Genomic DNA, 18,439 nt, shown 5'->3' on the forward strand with positions numbered 1-18,439 from the left:
ATACTGGCTAAGATTCTCGCTCTCCGAATGGATCCCCTTCTTCCTGACCTACTTCACCCGGAACAATCTGGGTTCGTGAAAGGCCGCCTTTCTTCGGACAATGCGCGTGTCTTCCTTAACATTATCAGCAAATCTCCCCGTTTGAATCTTCCCTTTGCGGCTATATCCTTAGACGCAGAAAAAGCTTTTGATAGGATTGGTTGGGATTTTATGTTTCGAGCTCTTCACTGGTTTGGCATCTCTCCAAAATTTATTTCCCTCATTTCCTTGCTCTATTCCAATCCTCAAGCTTCCATTTTTGTTAACGGTATGACCTCCGATTATTTCTCTCTACATAGGGGTGTACGTCAAGGCTGTCCTCTTTCTCCTCTTCTCTTCGTTATGGCTCTAGAACCTTTTCTCACTAAAATCCGTCAAGATGATACCATTTCCAGATTTCATTTTGGCTCCCAACAGGTTAAACTATCAGTATATGCGGATGATATCCTCTTTTATTGCTATGACCCTTCATACTCTCTACCTTCCTTTCTGCAATAAGTCTCCTCATTCTCTGCGGTATCGGGTTATCGATTGAATGTTGACAAATGTGAGGTTCTTCCTCTAAATTCTCTCTGCCTCCACCATCATTTCGCCCAATCCGGTTTCTTGTGGCAACCCTCCAAAATTAAGTACTTGGGTGTCCAATTCGCTCCTACTCTATCGGACACTCTTAAGCTTAATTTTACTTATCCCACTAAAAAGTTGGACACTAATATCACCCGTTGGCATCCTCTTTTTTTGTCTTGGTGGGGGCGCCTTAATTCTATCAAGATGATGCTTTCTCCCTTCCTTCTCTACACCCTTTCCATGCTCCCGATACGTATTCCCATTTCTTACTTCAAAAAAATGGATTCTCTGCTTTTGAAATTCCTATGGCGCGGTAAACGCTCCAGAATCGCTCTTGCGACCCTTCGACAAGATAAAGCTCACTCCGGTGTCCGTTTTCCGGACTTTAGGCAGTACCATCGAGCTTTTTCTATGAAACAAACTGCTCGTTGGCTCTCGGATGATCCCTCCTTTTATCCTCCAGTATGGCTGTCCATGGAATCTTCTTTCATCTCTCCCTTCACTTTCCGTGAAGTTCTGTCCTTCACCTCTTGCCCGGCCCGCCTCCGCACTCCGATTATCTCCCATTGCCGCACTCTTTTCCTTCCCTTCCTGTCTTCATCTTTCCCTTCCTCTCAATCTTTTCATGACCAACCTATTCGGTTCAATTCTCATCTTCAAATTCGTAATCGCACGATTTACTGGAAGGTCTGGCACTCACGTGGTTTATGTTGGATCTCTCAATTACTCTCTCATGGTGTTCCTTTATCTTTCTCAGTCTTACAGTCCTCCTTTCGCTTGCCTTCCAGCACCCGCTCTCAATATGATTCGCTTTTACCTGTTCTCATCTCCTTTCTTCAGTCTCTACCTCCCTCATGTGATCTACCTATTGACCGTCAGACCACCTCCTCCTTGCTGGAATCTTCTCCCTCCGCTTCTTCTCTTTACAATTCTTTTCGTTGTTCAGTAGATAGAGCAAAATCTAAGCTTGAAGTTACGTGGGAATCCGATTTCTCTCAGGATTGGTCCACCCTTTTTTGGGATAAGATCTGGTGTAAACTTCATAAAACCTCTAGAGCTGCTAATACTACCCAAACTTTGTATTTTCTTTATAATAGAACCTTATTTACTCCTCTCTCCCTCTCACGTTTCTCACCTGATACTCCTTCCACCTGCTGGTCGTGCCCTTTTCCCTCAGTTGATCTCAAACACATGCTTTTCGAATGTCCACACATTTCCCAGTTCTGGATTTCCGTTTGGGCCCAAATTCTGAAAATCTTCCACCTTCGAATCCCTTTTTCCCCTATCTTGATTTTTCTGGGTATCTTGTCTCCTGACCTCCCTCCGTCCCATGGCCACTACCAACTCCTGGATCTCTTAATTGCTATTGCTTTTCACACTATTACCTCTAATTGGAAACAAGCTGCCAATGTCTCTTATTGTTCCTGGTGGAATGCAGTCTGTTTCCATGACCGATTGGATACAATCTATGTCACTCCCATCTCACTAGCTATCTAGCGGGACCTTTTATGGCTCCCTTTGGTATCTTATCTCTCTTCCACCGCTCCTGCTTGCCCCTCCTTAGCTCCTGATTCTGTTGAGGTTCGCAAACCACCTTGAATTTACTTTGCCTTTTTATTTCATGTTTTTTCATTATTTGTATGCAGAACATTTATTTATCTTCTTTATACTGTATATGCTCATATTTTACATGCTCATTGTAATATTTGTTTATTATACTTTGTAATTTTCCTTAAGTTGTAATTATTATTATACCCCTTTGCTGTTTCTTCTTTCCTTCCCTCCTTCCTTTTTCCCCTTTTTCTCTTATTTCAATAAAATCAAACTTAAAAAAAAAAGAACGGACGTGCTGCATACGCTTGCATAGGGCGTGCCAAAGGCAAGCCCGTCGGTGCCCATCTGCGCCCGACTTGGCCCAGGGGCCACAACCCCTGGTCCAAACAGTAGGAAGATAATATGCTATTCCTCAAAGCAGCTTCAAGAGCACAGTGGTATGCTGGTCCATTAATGTATTCTATTCCATCCTGAGGAAGGTGACATTTCTTTCCCAGGTTGTAACATTTCTTTTCGAACAGTTATATAAGGAACATAGCACCTCTACTAATAGTACCTTCACCAACTTACAGGAAAACCCTCTTTTTAAAGGCAGCATCACACCTACCAAAGAATTCCCCTTTTTAGCATTAACTGATATTTTCGAATTTTTGATTAGGGAACAGACAGACGCTATTTTTCTTACAGAACCATGGCTGCATATGAGCTCTGGGCCTGATGTAGCTGCAGCTTTGCCACTTAACTACACCATTGTCAGGAAAGACAGGGATCTCAAGCTAGGTGGAGGTATTGCTATAATTTACAAAAAGTCCTACACATGTAAATTTGAAGGTTTGCCTTTTACGGGCCTGCGAAGCTGCCTAATTTAAGTTTTCCTTAACTCCCCAATTTACCTTCTCAGGCATACTGGTATATCTCCTTCCTTGGCCCTCTGGTCTATTAGCTTTAGCTTTTCCAGAGTTAGTTACCCCTTCCTCCTGAATGCTGCCAATTTCTCCATTCTGGGGACCTCAACCTTCACTTGGAGGACCTGCGTGTGCTATTTGCACCACTTTCATTTCTGACTTGGCAGCAATGAATATTCTACTCAGCAACTCTATTCCGACCCATGTGGCGGGCCACCTGTTGGACCCCATTTTCTCCAGCTTACCAAACATCATATGCTCCTCAGCCTTGCCATTGTGCTTGTCAGACAATTTTGCGGCCGGCTTCCGGTTCAAGACATTGATGAGCCCTTCTATAGCTGTATCTGGCACCAAAAAGTGAATTAGAAACTGGGTAAAACTGGACATTGAAGCTTTTATCTCCCAATGTTCCCACCTTTAAACAAATGTCTGTCACTGCCCTGGGTGCCATCCAGAACTGGATTCCGAAAGCCATTGATGTGTGTCTTCCACCCTCAATCAAGAGGGTGAACAATCATTGCCCCCCGGCCCCATGGTTTACAGAGAGGTTAAAAATTGAGAAAACTAAATGCAAGATTTTGGAGAGATGCTGGAGAAGGATCTGACACCAAACTTGTCTATAAAACAGCCAAAAGAGACTATCATTTGCTCTGCAGGTCGGCCAGTGCTGAATATGTTTCCTCTATGATTGCCGGAGCACAGAACCGCTCCAAGATTTTGTTTAAGATGGTCATGGAATTGTCTGGCTCAGAAACTCAGCCCATTCCCCCTAGCCTGACGGCATTGCGAGGATCTGTCTAAATTCTTTCTTAATAAAGTAGAAAAAATATACTCTGTATTGAATGATGATAAGCCAGTTAACACTATCCAACAAGCATCTACACTACCACCAGAAGTCAGAACTAATGATGGCAGAGATAGTAAGGCCTCAGTATCCACCAATAAACTGGAATCCTGGTCGCCATTAGATATGAACTCCTCAAGCAGCACCTAGGTAGCATTAAGTCAGGCTCCCCCTGCGATCCCCTTCCTATCTCAGTGCTGCAGCAGCTTGAGCTGCCTTTACTTACGATAATCATGGAGCTCCTTAATGTCTCCATACCGGAGGCAATTGTCCCCCCAGAATGGAAACATACAATGGCCCTTCCCTTGCTGAAGAAGGCCAATGCTGACCCTGCCCAGCCCTCTAATTATCAGCAATTTCACTACTCCTGGCTTTCTCAAAAATTCGAGAAAAACACATCAATGGGCAGCTATCCCATTTTGTTGAAACACAACATTTCCCACACTCTTCTCAATCTGGCTTTAGAGCCGGGGTCTTGACTGAAACCACCCTTCTGGGAGTCACGGAAATATCACGACACCGCTTGGACGCTGGAGATACAGTTGCTCCTATATTACTGGACTTGCGTGCAGCTTTCGACACAGTGTCTCACACCGTGCTACTGAAGGCTCTACATTCTATGGGTGTAGTTGGCCCTGCACTCAACTGGCTTACTTCTTTTCTCACTGACCGTACGTTCCAGGCTTTCTCCCCTACGGCCAGCTCCAAAACTCAGTGCTCTCCCTATGGGGTACCTCAGGCTCGATCCTTAGTCCTCTGTTGTTTAAAATTTACGTTAGACCTTTTTTATTTTACATTTTTTGTTTAATATTTACGTTAGACCTCTTGCAAAGATTGCCGAAGAGGCTGGGTTGTCCCTGTTTTTCTACGCAGATGACACACAGATTATTTTCTCTCTCACCGCTGAAAGGGAGTTTGAGTCATCTGTTCTCCAGCTGGGGCTGCGTCATATCGCATCATGGATGCAAACCAATTTTCTTAAACTTAGCGGTGAAAAAACAGAGGTTCTGATTTTGGGGAAAAACAAAGATTTCTGGGGCCCCCTTCACTGGCCTGCGGAAATGGGTGATCTGCCTCAGCCCTCTCACCAAGTCCGCAATCTTGGCTTTATTATTGATGACCAATTTTCAATGCGTCTACAAGCCGTGAAGGTGGCCGTGACCCGTTTTACTATCTTGAAATGGCTTAGGAAAATTGTCTGGATGCTGCCTAGTTCTACCAAAAAAGCCGAAATCCAGGCTCTTGTTACCTCTAGACTGGACTACAGCAACATTCTTTACCTTGGGGCTAACAAGTATGTGATACGCAAGCTACCGGTGGTGCAGAACTCTGCTGCCAGACTGCTCCGTAAGATTTCCAGAGCGGCCTCCATTTCAGGCTCCCTGGAGGACCTTCATTGGCTAAGGGCTGAGAACCGGATCCAATTCAAAGCTTTGATTTATATGTTTAAGATCAAATCCGGAATGGCCCCTCAGTATCTGCAAGCCTTAGTACATCCTTACCGGCCACTCTCCGACCAATTTTTGGTGCCAAGCATGCAAAATTTTTGGTGCCAGGGATCAGACTATCTTATTTATTTATTTTATTTATTTTGAAGGTTTTATAGAGTGCAAACAAGATCCTTGCGGATATCAGAGTGCTTTACATTGGATACATCTAGTTAAAGAGACAAATAGAAGCAAGTAAAACAAATATAGATAACCAACAAATTGCACTGGGGAGTATTAGGACACAAACATGGCAAACCTGTAGAGTCAGCTCGAAGGTAGATAGCATGACTAGGATATCATCATTGGACTCTTGTAATAGTGTGGATTACTGGTGAGGGTCGGAATGAGATCATAGTTTCATTAGACTGTGATCAAGTGACTTTTGCCATGAGAATCGCTTTAACTTTCTTTTTGAAGGATGCGGTAGAAACATTCAGTCTGGTTTCTGGGGGCCGTGTATTCCATATCCTGGGCGCCATCCCAGAGAAGTTTGTTTGTAGGTTTTCTTTTTTTTTAATCTTTGAGATTTCAGTAGAAGGTTTTCCGCACTTCTAGAAGATCTAGACGCCCCAAAGATTGTTAGTTTCTGTGCGAGGTAGCTGGGTGCATTGTGATGTATGGCCTCATGCGTCATGCATGCTATTTTTAGATGAATTCTGGCTTCAAACGGTAGCCAATTCAAGGATTTTAAGTCTGGGGAATTGTGTGACCTTTTTTTCGAACCGGTGATGAGTCTCGCTGCCGCATTTAAGGAAGCTCTGAGGGGAGCTGTAGTGGCTTTTGGAAGGCCACACAGAGAGACACTTCCGTACTCCACACGAGGGTTAACTAGCTCTTGAACTGCCAGCTTGAAGTCATGTGCTGGCAAGAAGGGTTTCAGCTTCCTCAAAGTGTTGATCTGGAAGTTTGCTCTCCTTGTAGCATTGCTGATGTGATTCTGCATAGTGAGGTTGCTGTTGAGAGTAATTCCAAAGGATTTCGCTGATTCCATGGTGGTTGGCTGAATGTTGAGTGCCCTAAGGTGTTTGATCAAATCTTGCATTAAGGGGACTTTGGCGGGAGGGGCTATAAGGAGGAATTCTGTTTTAAGAGCGTTCAATTTGAGGTGGTTCTCCGCCAGCCAGGTCTGGGTGTTACTGAACATTGTGTTAAGCAATTTGATGTCTTCTAGGGTGTTGATCTTAAGATAAAGTTGTGTATCGTCAGTGTACATATGATAATGCACGTTAGACTCATGAAGTATTTTGGTGAGTGGTTCCATGAATGGATTAAAGAATGTCGGAGATAGTGCTGACCCTTGCGGGACTCCCAGTGTTACTGGTACGGGTTCGGAGAGAGTGTTGTTGATCTTGAATTTTTGCGTGCGGTTATGGAGGAATGCAGTAAACCAGTTTAGTACTGAGCCTGATAGCCCCATTCTATGTTTCAGGAGATCCAACAGATTCTCGTGTTTGACCGTATCGAAGGCTGAGGATAAGTCAAGCAGGAGGAGTAAGCATGATCCGTTCTGGTCAAGGATTTGTAGCGCATCGTCAATAATATGTGTCATGGCTGATTCAGTGCTGTGGCCTGCTCTGAAGCCAGATTGGTATTTGTGAAGAAGGTCAAAGTGATCAATATGTGTAGTCAGTTGGTGGTGTGCACATTTTTCAAGTAGTTTAGCCAGGTAGGAATATTGGAGATAGGACGATAGTTGTTAAGGTCCGTACTGTTAGCTGTTAGTTTCTTTAGAATGGGTGATACCTGTCCGACTTTGAGGGAGTCCGCAGACTCATGATCTCTCATGGTGGGGTCGTTCTTTTGCCTGTTTAGGCCCTTCTTTTTGGAATTCTCTTCCCGTGATGCTCTGCAACAAGACTGCTTAAGGGAATTTTCGTAAATCTGTAAAAACGTGGTTTGTATGATCAATAATCTTTGATTAGTTTGTTCCTCTCAGGCTGGTGCAGGGAAACCCTTTTTGGGTAGCTGTTGCGCCTTACAAATATAAAATAACATAATATAACATAACAGGACAGTGCTTCCTCAAAAAGGATCTTACCTTAAGTTGGTTCTCTAGAGCAGTGCCGCAGGGTCGCACTAGGCAGAGGCGGGTCTCCTTCTCCAAGCGGCAGTACCGGTTGGCGTTGGTGACGCGGGTCGAGATACCTATGCCACAGCTCTTGGAACATGTGCTCCACTCTATGGTCTGCACAATGCAGTTTCCTTGCAGGCCGCTTATCTTCGGCCTGTGTGCAGGCACTGGTCTGTAGACTGGAACATGACAAGAACAGAGGGAAAAGGAAATTAATGCCTCCTGGAACCTCCTGTTTTTTTGAAGATCCTCAGAAGGAACCCAGTCAACTAGATATGCAACTAGAAGCTGTTTTCTCCTTATGGTGCAAAAAGAGTCAGAAAGAACCAACCCGCAGGGAAATAGGATGTGGTTTAACGGCTATGGAGGTCGACCTCAAATCTGGGGAACCAGGTTCGAGTCTCAGCAACGACGCTCAGCATCCTGTGATTCTGGGCAAATCACTTAATCTCCCCGTGCCTAACAAAAATGAATGTGCCTTTATGAAATGCAACTGGTGCTCATGTAAAGCGCTTTGATACCTCATACCTTTGGGTCAAGTTTGCGCTAAAACTCAGAAAATAAAATAGAAAAACTCCTTGTAAAACCAGTAGGGGTGGAGAAGAAGCATTCCAGCCAGATGGGTATTTATCATCCCAACCACCCATCCTTATTGGTCTGCGACTTGACCTAAAACTCTCCTTGCTACTTCACAAGCATTCTTGATGTTTTCAGGCAAATTTACCTTAGGATCAAATCCCACACATACTATTAAAGGATCATTGAACAAGCGTCAAGGAGCTGCATGCAAGCTTCAAGCCACTGGCAATTACTCAGACGCATTCCATTGTATTGTCTTTGTGCCCACCATGGCACCTCAGACAAAGAATCAGCAATGTGAATATCAGCTAAGATCCTGCTTTAATACGAACAGTGCAGGCTGAAATGCCAGGCCAGGTCACTTCAGTACCAAAACACAAGCAACCCCAGACTGGTTTCGGGCAATTTGGCCATCGTCAGTAGGACACAGATTGGCTCCACTGGCACAGTGAGCACAGGTTCCATGGCTGGGCTTACCCGTCACAGGTAGGGCATCACAATGAATAATGCAAACAAGTGATGAATGTAATGCCTGAGTTATTCTCATCCTCTGGTAATTACCTAGGCTGCATCCCAAACCTACTGAAGTAGCATCAACACTGATTTGCTATTGACTGTGTCAATTCTGTGGTGGCATGGTGGGCAAAAAGACTGATGGATTGGGATGTGACCGAGAAACAACTGGTGGCTGACATCAGTTCAAGCAGCCCATCAATCACTTTTTTGTGTTAAATCTTGACCTTGTCTTTCTCCTGTACATGGACTCTATGAATTTAGTGCCTGCCAGTATGGGCAATTCCTACACTTAGTAACCCACATTGTCTTATGTAATGTTCCCTGTACATTGATTTGCGTGCTTGTATGATTTATTGTCTCTGTATAATGTGCGTGTGTGTGATGTAAAGTGCTCTGACACTCTAAATTGGGATGAGTAGCTCTATTAAGATTTAAATTAAAAATATAAATGAATATGTGCTGTTTAAATTATTTGTGTAGTTACTCGTGCAGCTACATCTGACAATCTTACATATCGCTTACATATAGGGGTTTGACAAAAAAAGTTTAAAAACTTCTTCCAAATTATAGTTTCTCCTAAGTCCTTGTGAAGGGATAATAAGCTATGTGTCTTTGTTTCTCTCAATTGCATTAGCATCTAGGTGTTAGGCTCCACACAGCTTCCAGCCAGGGTAATATTCAATCAAAAGAGGGGCTGGTGGCCCTTTAAATCAGGTCTTTGTTTTATGCCTAGCTGAAAGTGAAAATAAAGCAAACTCACCATCTGCAGGTTCCTGCTCCAAAAGGAAAGCAGACTGTGGCAGGTGCTGCTAAATGTGTCTCATTGCTGGCAAGTTACACCAGGACAAATTCATTATATCTCTCTGGGGTCGGTCCCGATCGTGTTAAATAATAGCTGCCGGATTCGGGGCTGCTTATAACAGATTGGAGATAGCTTTACTTTTGCTAGTCTAATTCTGAAGTTGTTAGTAAGCTTAGTTCCCCAACAGTTGCCTTGCAGTTCCATGGTATTTCCAAGCAGGCCTGTAGTAACACCAGCTGACAGGATTAGGAGGAAGGATGAGGTTGTGTATCTAGAACAAGCATTGGCAAGGGCAATTCCAGTAAAGGTAAGACTGTGGTAGGGACCTTAGACGCCTTCCTGTTGAGGGCAGAATCCGCCCTTATACATGAAATTCAGCTTACAGAACGAAAACTGTCTCTTGAGCCCCTACTTCCTCAGAGTAGACTTTCTTTGAACCCCGCACTCTCGGTATCAAGTGCAGCAGCCAATAACGAGATTTCCTCATCATTGATTAGTTCCCCAGTACAAACTGTGTCAGATTCAGTTATGAATACTGTTTCCTCAACATCCCCTGAACAGAGCATTACTGGGTCTAAAGTTACAACTAGAGGGCAAAAGGCTAAATGTAACTATAAGCCTGAATACATTGCGGAATCTTCACCAAAAATTGTTCAAGGCAAAGGTAAAAATAACACAAAGCAGAGTAAATCCACCACAAGATTTTTGGGGAAGAAAGGGAAACCTGCTGTCGGCATATGTGAAACTACTGAGTCATGAGTAAGTTCTACCAAGCAGAATGAAATAGGCAAGCCTGATGATGTAACAGAGGATGAGAACTTCTGGGGCAGACTTGAGACAATGATGTCGACCCCTTTGGAACCCATCCATTGAAAAATAACCAATATAGAAGCCAGGCTAGTAAATGTGGAGGAGCTGGTTCGTAGTACACACCAACCGGTACAGACAGTTGGCACTAATCCAATAGCATGTTCCTTGTCCGGTGAAGCGGAAGGTCATGCTACCGGTCTGCCCTCCGACCTTGTCACTGTTGGGCAAACGAAACGTAAGGATGTCATCACTACATCAAACCCTAATAACTCTGCTCGCATAGAAAGTGGAGTAATTACAGAGGGGGCGAAAGGTGGAAGCACTGGTGTAGGTGTAAATGGCGCAATCTATAAGGGCCATCAAGAGCATTTTTGTAATCCGTCACAACATTTAAATTTACTCCCAGAAGCCACACCGTACACGGTTGTCTTGGCAAATGTTCCACCCTTACCACCCAATGTATTTGAACATTGGTCAACGTTAAGGAACAAGTCACTCCACTTTCTTACTTCTAGGACTGGCTTGAAAAATCCCCTATTTTCGGATTTTAAAATGGTACGAAGGATCGGGTGGGTTGGTAAATCCCCCAAATATTTAATTGTGTTGTAATAACCTTTAGGGCTCCACATCTGATACTTACTATCATTGAGAGGGGTTAAAATGGGCCTTTCTGTTCCAACGATATTAACATACTACCCCTAGGATATTTTTATCACCCTCCAGATTTTGTAATGAATCCAGGCCCCCAGCGTTTAGGAGGAAATTATTTGGGAACTAGACAGTCAAGATATTATACACCAACACATAATCGCTTTGAGGTTTAAAGTGGCCTGGAAGAGAATGATTGACTCCTTTCTGTGATCTGTGCACATTCCAACTGTGCCATGGGCAGTTATGATACTGGGGACAAACAGAGTCTGCCCTCAGGGGATAAAGTCGTTATCATTGAAAAATCTACTGTGGGACGCACCGGAGCCGAGCCTTGTGGGAATAGGGCCATGAGGATGGATATCCGGGGCGTTCCCCAGAGGCACTGTAACCGCTCTCCCCTTACCTAGTTGCACGTAGTCTCAGTGGAAAACGGAAGTGAGGGGGTTCAAGGGCTTAGTGAGCCTAGTAAGAAGTTTTTAACTAGAGCCCAGGGTGTGTTAAATGATACTTTTCAACCTCTGTATGTTAACATGACTTCACCAGAGGGCGCAACCTCCTCTCATAATCACCCGGCTATTGTTAAACCCCCACTCTGCCATATTGTATCATGGAATATTGCTGGAATTCGATCAAAGTTAAATACCCAACTATGGTGGGATTTTATTCTACAATTTGAGATTCTCTGCTTTCAGGAGACATGGACCAAGGAAGCGATTCACCTAAATGGGTATAGGACTTATCATGTCCCAGCAGTAGATGGTGGGAGTGGGAGAGCTGAGGGTGGTTTGTGCGTATATCAATAAAATAGCACGAACCTAAAAAAAATAACGGCTTTCACTAACGATGATTATCATCAACTAGTTGTGTTGGATTTAGAATAATAATATTCCCCCAGGCTTAGTGTGTACTGTTATTAAAAATATGTTCCAATCATTGAAACTTCTGGGTGAAAGTAAAAGGAAAGACATAATGTTACTTTTGGTGGGGGATTTTAATTGTACGTTGTGTGAAAATGCTGAGGACAACTTATGTGGAGCACTGTGTGAAGGTGTATGTTCCTCACATTTTAGTCATACTGTTTTGGGAGAACAGTTAAATTAATTTATTAATAGTTTTAACCTAGGCTTTGTTAATGAATTGTGTTCATCACCAGCTCCCCTGCATATAATGGTAGGGGATGCTGTTCCACCATTGATTACGCTTTAGCCTCTAGTAGTTATGCATACAGCCTCCATTCTTTTTATGTCTTTGACAATTCACTAAGTGATCATTTTCCTCTCTGTTTAATGATTACATTGCCCTCCAGGAAAATATTTGGGACTAACAATAGTGATCGACTATTAGAGAATTTGTCCATTGGAGGTACAAATGGTTATTCCCTATGATGGGCTATGGTAGATTAAACATAGATACTTAATTTAGTAATTGGTAAATGTAACTCAGATATGTTGACATGCCTGAGTGAAGACACTACCCCTGCCACTCTTTTAGCATCATTCTTAGCAATAACTAATGTTATAGGAGAGTCTTTCTTTAGGCAAAACAAGAGTAACACAGCCCAGAGCGGGTGGTTCGACTCGAGGTGTACTCAAGCCTATTCTCAGTTAAAAAAAGAATTGCACCAAAATCCAAGAAGTACACTAGATATTAGGAGAGCTAGAGTGGCATATAAACAGGCGGTAAGAGACAGGAAAAATACAGTGAAGAAGGAGGCTTGGGAGGCTTTGCATTTAGCCTCAGTAACTAAGGACAGTGCAGGTTTCTGGAAGGTAATCAGAACACCATTCTTATCTAAAGAAAATGGCCCTACAATTGAGATAGTTATAAGGGAGGACCAATGGATCAAGCACTTTGCTCAGGTATATGATGTTGACGAATCTCCTGTGGAGGGCTGTGACACAAACCATCCTCTTCACTCTAAGGATTTACTGTTCACATTAGCGTAAGTCGAGAGGGCCTTACACGCTAGTCAGGGCGTAAGGCTCCTGGCCCGGATGGGGTTCCCATAGATATGTTTAAGTCAATTATTCCTCTGTGGGGGCCTCTACTTGTGCAGGTGCTTAATGCCAGTTGTAACACCGACTTCCTACCCACTTGGGTAGAGTCCACCATTGTGCCGATCTTCAAAAAGGGGGATAGGCAAGACCTGGGGAGTTACAGAACAATTTCCTTGTTGGATGCCATCACGAAGGTAGGAGACCGGGTCATATTGGAACGTCTTCAGGACTGGGTTGACGAAAATTCCATTCTATCAGACCTGCCATATGGCTTTCGGGCCGGTGTGGGGGCAGTAGAAAGGGTTTGAACCATTCTTTGCTGGTGGGGAAAGATATGAGGGCTAAGAGAGGGAATCTGTTTTTAGCCTTTGTGAACCTCACAGCCGCATTTGACTGTGTGGTTCACACTAAATTATGGAAAATACTGGGAGCATTGGGGTTGATGGAAATATTATTTATTTTCTTAAGCGTTTTTATAGTGACTCTAAGGCACGTGTGCGCTACGGTCTGAAGGGCAAGCGTTCGGCTGCTTTTTCATACCGGGGGGGGAGCGGGGGGGGGTGTCAGACAGGGCTGTGTCCTGGCTCCATTCCTTTTTACTTTGTATATAAATGGACTTGAGGAAGCCTTGCTTAAATATAATCAAGATTTCCCTCAAGTAGCCGGCCGTCCAATTCCGGCCCTCTTGTATGCGGACGACGCTGTGCTGATGTCACGCACCAAGGTGGGCTTTCAGCGTGTTTTGGATAGTTTTTCCCTTTTCATGAAAGATCTGAGATTAAGGGTAAACTGTTCCAAAACTTTTAGTATGTGCTGTGGTAGGCGTTTTAAGAAAAACAGAGACATAAGATTGAGGCTACTAAAAAATTCTCTTATGTGGGTATCCTCTTCTCCCAGAATGACTCCTGGGTACAAGCTGTAGCAGCAAAAAAACTGGCACTTTTACGCACCACATCTGCCCTTACTATCTTTGCCAGGAAATTGGGTAATAGACCTCCCGAGGAACTCATTAAAATATATAAGGCAAAGTGTGTCTCTGCAGCTGTTTATGGGAGTGGGGTTTGGGGGTTTGCTGACCTTACCCCTATTCAGACAGTAGAAAACTCATTTTTAAAATATATCTTAGCCGTTCCAAGTGGCACCTCAGGAGGTATTTGTCATGCAAAGCTAGGTCTCCCGTTTATCTCTGATTTAATTAGACTAGAACCTGTGCTATTGTGGCACAGGCTGTGGATGAAAGAGGAAACTAAACTGAACAGAGATATTCTTTTAGACCTCTTGAACTTGGAAGGAGTAATGAGGATTCCTTGGCTAAGATACGTTTACAATTTCTTTAAGGATCTCGGCCATCTAGAATATTTTTCAAATTCTCCTACCATCACGGCAGTGACTAGAAAGAAATTGAGGAAAGAGGGTCTTCTGCTGTTGGACACTCTTACAATGTCATCCGAGATTTTAAAGCCGACAGTCCTGCATAATCAAATGATTTTAACTACTTTTAATATTCAGCCTTACCTAATTTTTGTTCCCGGTGTTTATGATAGGTTTTTACTAACCCGCTTTAGGCTGGGGGTCTTTCATAGACTAGTCACATTTCCTGTTATGAATGACTGGTCGCGAGACCTCCAGCCTTGCCCCTGTGACAAAATTTCCCCTCAATCCACAATCCATGTCGTTTTATTTTGTAAATGTTTTTCCTCTGTTAGGAGGCTGTTGTTGGTACCTATACTAAAACAGTTTGGGCTACGTCAATGTCGTCCTGCTTTATTCTCATTACAATTTTTAGATAGCCAAAACAGTATTCTAAGAACCACAGCTTTTAAAAAAAAGTTTTGTATATTAGGAATTGAATGTCTAATTGAATGTTTTTTGTACTGAAATGACGGTTTTCCTTTTAAAATAATGTAATACTGTAACATTTAACATGATTTTATGTCATGTTCATTATGAATTTTCACCCATGAAATTATTTTTGTATTACATATTTGTGTGCTTTTATGATTAGTATTTATCAATCGAATAAAGCCTTTTTGAACTTGAACAAGTGACCTATTGGCTTTGGATTTTTTTTTAGCTGTGCAGCATGGCAAACTATTTATATTTTGAAAATCCTTTTACACAGCCATCCACACCATGGCACGCACACCACGAATTGCTGTGACTTCTGACATGGAAAGGAACAACAAAGAGAGAAGGATGCAGGTAAAAGTGCCGACAAGGAGGGCACAAGGAAGCAATAGGAAGAACCACACAGGTGAGTGCAGTGGGGATGGTGGGGAGCGTACGTACATGGATGACAGAGCAATGCAGAATGCAGGGAGAAGGAAGCACATGAGGGATGCAGCTCAAAAACACATGAATTCCATTGGAGTGCTTAACACAATGGAAAAAGTAGTGCTTAAAAAGCAAGCACTGGAAGCAGAGATGGCAGCCAATCAAAGCGATGCTAAGCAGGCAATGCCCCATGGGAGGGACAAACACAAAAGATTGACAAGCTGGGACAAGAATAAGAAGAAGGCAAATGAGAGTGACAGGAGAGGCGGCTAATGGTAAGCAATAGGCGGACTCCAAGCTCCTCTATGTTCGTGGTAAGCCACAATATGTTTCGCAACAGACATCACATGTACTGTCGAGCAGGCCTGACCTACAAAACAGGCAGTACATCAACAAACATGCCCCACAAAATGTCTGCTATTAGTGTCAACCAGGTAGAAGTTCCACTGGGTTGCATTTGACCCCACCCGCCCTCATTCCCTCACCTGCCAGGCCTCTGTTGAAAAGATTCTGGGTGCCTTTAGGCTCACACGTCCACTCTTCACAGCACTTGTCAGCGATTTTCACTCGACGGGGGGAAGGGCAATCAGGAGAGGGGAGGCGCAGGTCATCAATGCAGAGTGGGACGCACCCGACTGCGCCGTCCAGGCAGGTGCACTGGTACTTGCAGCTGGGTTGGAAGGTCTCGCCGCTTCGGTAGATCACACCACCCAGGTCACAGGTGGCACCTTCATGGGCTGCAGAGAGGGCAGGACAGTGAGTCAGGTATACACACAGTGAAGAGAGACAACTGTAGCTTCTCTCCTTCCCACTCCACCCTAAAACCTATTGTTAGATGGCTGTGTTGTTTGCTGTGTAGTACGAAAGGGAGTGGATGCAGTTTGCCGCCTGCGGCGGCTGAATGTAAGAGCGGGGGAGGTCACGGAGGTGCTGGCGATTCCTGCCTTTGCCGCCCTGTGACGTCTGCTGGTAAAAGAGGGGGGGGGGGGGGGGGGGAGGGAGGGGGAGGGAGGCCACCGCCCCTAAAACTTGTGCCGCCCTGGGCGGACCTCACCCCCATCCAAAATTGCTACGCCAATGTGCAATGTGTATCAGTACAGCCACCTAGAAGCCAGGGGAGGCTGGTCTCAGCGAAATGTGGTGGGGCACTGCAAGGGGCCTGTAACAAAATAGACAATAAAAATAAAACAATTTACGTGCCAGTCTTCTACTTGTTGTTCTCCTGCTCCTCTGGGCACAGGCTGAAGCTCCCAGACTCCCCTATAGCCAATCCAGATGCAGCTCTCATACCCATGAGAGCAGTGTCTGGATTGGGTGGAGCAAATTTGTTTTGGGCTCCTTCGGGGGCTAGGAACCTTTGCCTGCAGGTCTCTCCACCCAGCAACGGTCTCTCCACCCAGCAACACAGCTGGGTTGGAGAGATGTCAATGCGCATGACAATTTGGCCGTCCTAAGACGGCCGGCCAAACCGTTTTGCACACTGACAGCAGTGCCCCCCCCCCCTTCTCCCCTTCCTGCTGCAGTGCTGCGGCCCCGCCCCCCAAGACTCGGCTACAGGATGAAAAATAAAATGAGCATCATTTTATTTTGTGTTTGCCTCTGTGGGCAGGGGCGACGTTCCTCCGCCCTAGCGGAGAAGCCTCCAATGCTAGAAGCGTGATATTGGAATGACAACCTGGGCCTAGGGGTAGGTGTTGAGGAAAATAATGGAAAACAATGAGGCTATTAAATCAGTTTTCTTTTCACAACATTAGCTGTTTGTTCAAAACCAGTGCAAGGTCAAAGGTTGCTAACATAAGTGCAGAGAACAACTACAAACAAACCATTGCACATCTTGTTTTTATGTATATCCATGTTTACATTTTGTGGCTTCAAATGGAAGGCATTGCTAACTTTTGTCACTCTTATGATCAGGTCTTGGGAGGGTGAAGTAATTAGGCATATAAAAGGCATGAATGTTAAAAATAGCTATTTTTCAAGGTTTAAAAAATATTTGAAATGTGCCTCATTTGCAAATTTTAATTGTGGAATGTGATGGGAGGCAGGTTTCAAAATAGTGTGCACAAACATCCCAACACACATTTATTGGCTAAAACCAACTTGATTTATAAATGGCCTCTTTTGAATAACTCATTTTGGAACAAAATTGAAAACCTTTATTCAGGTATTTAAGAATATTGCACCATAGTGCGCCATTGAACTACTTTTTTGCAAAGATGTTTTAGACTACCATCTCATCCACTTGCTTTTCTCCCACAAATACAAGCGTCCAGCATATTTCTTTTACTCATTTGGTGCACTTCTCTCGTTCAGTAACACCAGGATTTTTTTACAACCATGTCATTTTTGCGAGCTTGAGCCCGTAGACAGCACCCATACTCACAAAATTGTTCCATCACCACTGGCAAAAAATGCCAGTTTTGAAAATTCTGTACCTATTGTAGCATGACGCTGGCACAAAAATATCAATTGTAAACATTCTGTACCCCTGGATGCCTAGATTAGGCCCCAAAATACCAAAAGTTCACACATTTTTCATGAACAGCATAAGTGCTTCCCAGGCTATTGAGACTCGGTATACCATAGACCAGTGATACTCAAAATACTGCCTGGGAGCTACTTGCGGCCTTCTTGACCTTTTCATGTGACCCCCTCTGGTGAACAGCAGCACAGGCTGCTGTTAAATGCTGAGCACTTATAGTCAGAAAGAAATGTTAAATAAACGAACAAGCATTATTTGCAAGTTAACTTGCGTTTTAAAGTAACTAAGTTGGTGTCCTACACCATTTAACTTTAGGAACACCTTCATTTCTGAAGACATGTTGCAACAAATTTGTAAAAATAAGATTATGTTTCTTCTTAATTCTAAAAAGTGTATTTCATTAACATGCAGAAGCTTTTTACCATACCACTGCACTGATTTTTTTGTTAAGTGATTGTTTTGAAACATGAATTTAGAAACGTTCATGCTTCCCCAACACACCCTGACAACAATGCCAATAGTGAATCTAAGACGCAAGTCATCTGTCACGTGCACCCTGTGGGTGGACTAGGTTGCATATATATCTGGACGACATTATCCATACTAATATAATAAAGAGAGAGCCCAAACATTTGAGGCGGGTAATCTCAGGAACCACAGCACCAATCACAACACCCAATACAGCATTGGAAAGGGCAGTTGCAGCAGAAGGACATAGGCTATGCAGACGCCCACCATATACATTTAAAAGGTAAAAGAACCGTGCCATTAAAGTAGTCCCTTGTGGGTGTGTCGTGTTGTGCTGTTGGCATGTGCTGGGGGCGTGACAAACGTTTGGGGCATGTGGTACGTTCTGCC

General features: G+C 43.9%; 1 protein-coding gene across 1 annotated transcript in view; it reads right to left on the bottom strand.

Annotated features, from left to right (window-relative positions):
• LOC147732988 (CCN family member 2-like) overlaps positions 1 to 18,439 on the bottom strand; it is a 71,791-nt gene that overhangs the window by 30,807 nt on the left and 22,545 nt on the right. Inside the window, exons 3-4 of the mRNA XM_086957539.1 lie at positions 15,585 to 15,836; positions 7,438 to 7,649 (exon numbers count right to left, since the gene is read on the bottom strand). Of these exons, the coding sequence (XP_086813665.1) occupies positions 7,438 to 7,649; positions 15,585 to 15,836 (464 nt within the window). The remainder of the gene's footprint in view (positions 1 to 7,437; positions 7,650 to 15,584; positions 15,837 to 18,439) is intronic.

This window comes from Lissotriton vulgaris, chromosome 2_1 (assembly GCF_964263255.1).
Source record: "Lissotriton vulgaris chromosome 2_1, aLisVul1.2, whole genome shotgun sequence".
Classification (NCBI taxonomy): Eukaryota; Metazoa; Chordata; class Amphibia; order Caudata; family Salamandridae; genus Lissotriton; species Lissotriton vulgaris.